Raw genomic sequence first — 4,075 nt, 5'->3', positions numbered from 1 at the left:
TGCTGGCTCTTGGGGAGGTGGTGGCCAGGGAGGCGGGCGGGGCGAGAAGGCCTGCCTGCAGGTGCTGGTTGTGCAGAATAGCCCGGGGACCCACTCAGGCCCGTACCCTGGCTTTAGAAGCTGCTTTTCAAGTGTTGCAGCCTGCACTTAATGACAGACCTCCCCCGCTTGTCTTTGACGGGGTCTCACGGGCCAGACACCCACTGCTTCCTATTGCAGCCCCAAGGTTACAGCTGGGTGGCTCTTGGAGGTGCGGGAGGAGGCCTGGGTGGCCTGGACTTTCACGCCCAGGCAGCACTGGGTGATGGACACTTCCTTCCCTTGTCTGCCCGGCAGGAGGGCTGGGTGGTCATGGCAAGGTCGTGGCTCCCCTGGACGCGCCCCCCCCCCTCCGACTCCCACAAGAAGCAGGTACTGTCGGTCAGTGGATTGCCTGCCCCCAGCTCTGTGGGGGAGGGAAGCTGGTTACGCGTAGGTGGATCAGGTGGGCAGGGGGCTGGGCGCTCTGTGCTTGGGGAGGGAGGTGCGGGGCACACCTCGAAGGCAGAATCAGGCAGGGCTCGAGAACAGCCTCAGCCTGCGGTCCCAGGAGGGACGCCCCTTCTCCGCCAGGCAGCGGTGGGAGCTGTGCCCTTGGCAGAGGCGTGTGGCCCTGTGGCCTCCTTGTGCCCTGTGCCTGGTCCCTCCTCCGTGTCTGTCCACACTCCTTCCTCCCTGCACTGGGCACCCGTCCCCTCCTCAGCTCACCTGGGTCCTGCAGTGATGCCCTGCGTTCCCTCCAGGCGCATGCTCTCTGCTTCCACACCGGGGACTCTAGGGAGGGGGCTCCTCCAGACCACCCCCCCCCCGGGGGAGGTGGCTTGGAAGGTCAGAGCTGCGATTCTGACCTGGGCCTCCGCTAGTGCCCAGCCTCCTTACCTGTGTGCTGGGGGTGGGGGCTCTGCCTCCCATCTGACTCATGCCGGCACTTCCTTCTCGGGCTGTGAGGCCCAGAGGAGCCTGGGTGGGTATCTCTGAAGTGTTAGGTTCCTGAACTTGAAGAGGCCACCTTCCACACCGAGCTCACTTCCTTTGGCCGTGGAACGGTCGCGATGCCTGCTTCCCGGGTGGTTTTAGGGGAGACCGGTGTGTCTTAGAGGCTGCTGGATGAGGTGGGCCAGCACTGCCCGGGGCTGCTGTGCTCCACCCACCGCGCAGGAAGACCAGAGCAGGGCCAGGCGGCCTGGAAAGGTGCCTGGGGCGTCTCGTGTGGGCTGGGGCCTCAGGTACCTGCCTGTGTGTGGTTTGGGGGCCTTAATTACTTCTCCCTAATTACAGAAATAAGACGTACTCTCGGGATGGAGAGAGGGCTGAGGAGGGGAGAAAACCAGGGGTGGTGATCCCCCAGACATGTTGTGCCCCAAGCTGGACCCCAAACGGGGGAATATCCGTGTGTTTTCAGGCAGCCATAACAAAGTACCGTGGACCAGGCGGTGTAGATGGTAGTTAGCTCTCTCTTGATTCTGGAAGTCCAAGATCAAGGTGTCAGCAAGGCTGTGTCCTCCCGAAACATCTGTCTCTCTGTGGCACATAGATGGCTGTCTTCACTTGGTCCCTCTGTGCACGTCTGTGTCCTGATCTTTGCTCATAAGGACACCAATCGGATTGTACCAGTGCCACCCTCCTGACCTCATTTTGCCTTAGTTACCCCTGGAAAGATCCCGTCTCTAAATACAGTCACGTTCTGAGGTGCTGGGGGCCAGGGTTTCAGCAGAGGAATTTGGGGAACACAATTCAGCCCACAACAAGAACAAATTCCAGAAATTTATTCGTTCTTTGGGCACTCTCCATAACAACTTAATGCTTCCTCGACGAGAGTCTAGACTCCTTACCAGTCTGCAAATGCTTGCCAAGGCCGGGCTGCTTCGCTCTGGTGGGATCGATCTGGAAATCCTGCAGGGCGCTCCACAGGGTCCCAGGCTGGCATTCCACTGCCCGCCTGCCCGCTCCCCACATCTGCGCCCTGCTGGAGCAGGGAGGGGTGGGCGGCCTGAGGACCGACCTCGGGACCAGCCCTGGTGCCGGCCGGGTGGGGTTGGACAGAGCCCGGGATAGCCGTGAGTCGCACACTTGCAGATTCCAGCAGCGGCCCGCAGCGCCCCGAGCTGTGCCTAGACAGGGGTAGAGTCTCGATCCGGCCGACGCCGTACAGCTGGAGTCCGGCACCGGTTCACAGGGCGCCTGGCTGTGCTCGCAGGAAGAGAACTCGCACAGGGTGGCAGCAGGCGGGCTCTGGCTGGGCTCCCCGGACTTGCAGAGACTGGAGAAGCCCCGGTGGGGACTGACACAGTGTCCCTTTGTCCTGGACTTCTGGCTCAGGGGCTGGGCCCTGCCTGCTGAGCCTCTCCAAGCCTCAGGAGCAGATTGGCAGTCAGATGATGCCCGCTCCCAGGGGCACCGTCTAGACGGAGTGCGGCCCGCGGTGCTGGCACGGTGAGAGCCCGTTCCTGGGGAGCTCCCGCCGCTCCAGGGTGAGGGTGGCATGAGTCTGCGAGTCACGGGCGTCAGGGGCCGTGGCTCCCAACCTGCTTTTTGCACACCGCTTGCAGGCAGCCAACGAGCAGCCGCCTTCTCCAGGCAGAGGAAAGTGTCGTACGGAAGGGAAGGAGGCAGAACCTTGATCGTGGAGATTTGTTTTCAGACCTGAGTCCAAAGTATGTTTCAGTGACCAGCACAGGAGGGAAGAGCTGGGGCTCGTGGACTCCGTGACCCCATCCGTGGAGGGAGGGCTGCCAGGTCAAGGTCACACAGGCCAGTATGCGTCTGGGCTGCTGCCCTGTGCGGGGCTGGGCCTTCCCGCTGCTCTGACCTTCTGTCCTAGGGGCAGGAAAGACCAGGGAAGGATGTGGCGAGGGGAGATGAGGTGCAGCCTGTCACCGGCCACCTCCACCCCACACGCTGCTGGGATCTCCTTCTCTTGGAAGCTGGAAGCTTAAATTCTCCCGGGCCGGGGAGTCCAGTCCCTTCCAGCCCCGTGGCGTCCCTGTGTGCTCGTCCGTTCTGCGGCGACGCCATACTTGCGTGTCCCCCAGGGGGAGGGGAGACCCTGGGACCCCCAGGCAGCCCGCTCCCGTGCCCCTGTGGTGAAGGCCCAGCAGGCCCCAAGGCGGAGGGTGGTGCGGGCGCATCCTGGGGTCGCTCTCCCTCGCGCTTGGAACCACAGAGATTCACTCTCTCGCCGTGCCGGGGCCCAGAAGCCGAAGTCAGGGTGTCGGCCAGGGGCCACGCGCCCTCTGAAGGGTCCCTGGGAGGAGCTTGCCTCAGACTCATGTGACCTCTGTCCTGGGAGGCCAGTGTCCCTGGAGGGTCACAGCGGAGAGGTGCAGCCCTGAAGGGTCCTGGTGGCAGGGAAACACGAAATTCCTGAATTCTGGCAGCTTTGAGAATCTGACTTGGGCCATCGCTCAGAACCCTTTTATTTTATTTTATTTTATTTTACTTTATTTTATTTTGTTTTATTTATTTCTGAGAGAGAGAGACAGCATGAGCAGGGGAGGGCCAGAGAGAGAGAGAGGGAGACACAGAATCAGAAACAGGCTCCAGGCTCTGTCTGTCAGCACAGAGCCTGATGTGGGCCTTGAACCCACGAACTGAGATCATGACCTGAGCTGAAGTCCAATGCTCAACTGACTGAGCCACCCAGGCGCCCCTCTCAGAACCCATTTATACAGCACGTCTCTGCTCAGCCAGGGAGGCAGGGCCCTGGGGGGTCCTGGGGAGCTGGCCGCACGCGGGGCCCGCTGCAGAACCCGGCCTCGTTCCCGGACTCTCCGGGCCCATGGGTGCAGAAGCAGACCCGAGACCTAAGATATCTATGGCGGCCGGTGGAGATTCCACGTTTTTGTACAGGGCACATTTGCCGCAGTGACCTGTGGCTCGGGCATCGCTCAGGAGGGGGCTGGTAGGCAGTGGGATGTGCTGCGAGGCCCCTGGCCCAGAGCATGGGTGGAGACCCCTACCTGCCGAGTGACGCTGGCTATGGCAGCTGGGCCAGAGGGCTGGCGGGGCCCCCTGCTGGGCTGTGGGGCCCCAGGTG

The 4,075-nt window shown here is 62.3% G+C and overlaps 1 protein-coding gene across 1 annotated transcript in view; it reads left to right on the top strand.

Annotated features, from left to right (window-relative positions):
- The first annotated feature begins 3,980 nt into the window (after positions 1–3,980).
- Positions 3,981–4,075, top strand: part of PDXK (pyridoxal kinase) — a 25,439-nt gene continuing 25,344 nt past the window's right edge. The window contains exon 1 of the mRNA XM_077755367.1: positions 3,981–4,072. Coding sequence (XP_077611493.1) covers positions 3,981–4,072 — 92 coding nt within the window. The remainder of the gene's footprint in view (positions 4,073–4,075) is intronic.

Source organism: Crocuta crocuta, unplaced genomic scaffold (assembly GCF_008692635.1).
Source record: "Crocuta crocuta isolate KB4526 unplaced genomic scaffold, BGI_CrCroc_1.0 scaffold675, whole genome shotgun sequence".
NCBI classification, from domain to species: Eukaryota; Metazoa; Chordata; class Mammalia; order Carnivora; family Hyaenidae; genus Crocuta; species Crocuta crocuta.
Note: the sequence above shows the minus strand (reverse complement) of the source record. Positions and strands in the feature narration are given on the sequence as shown.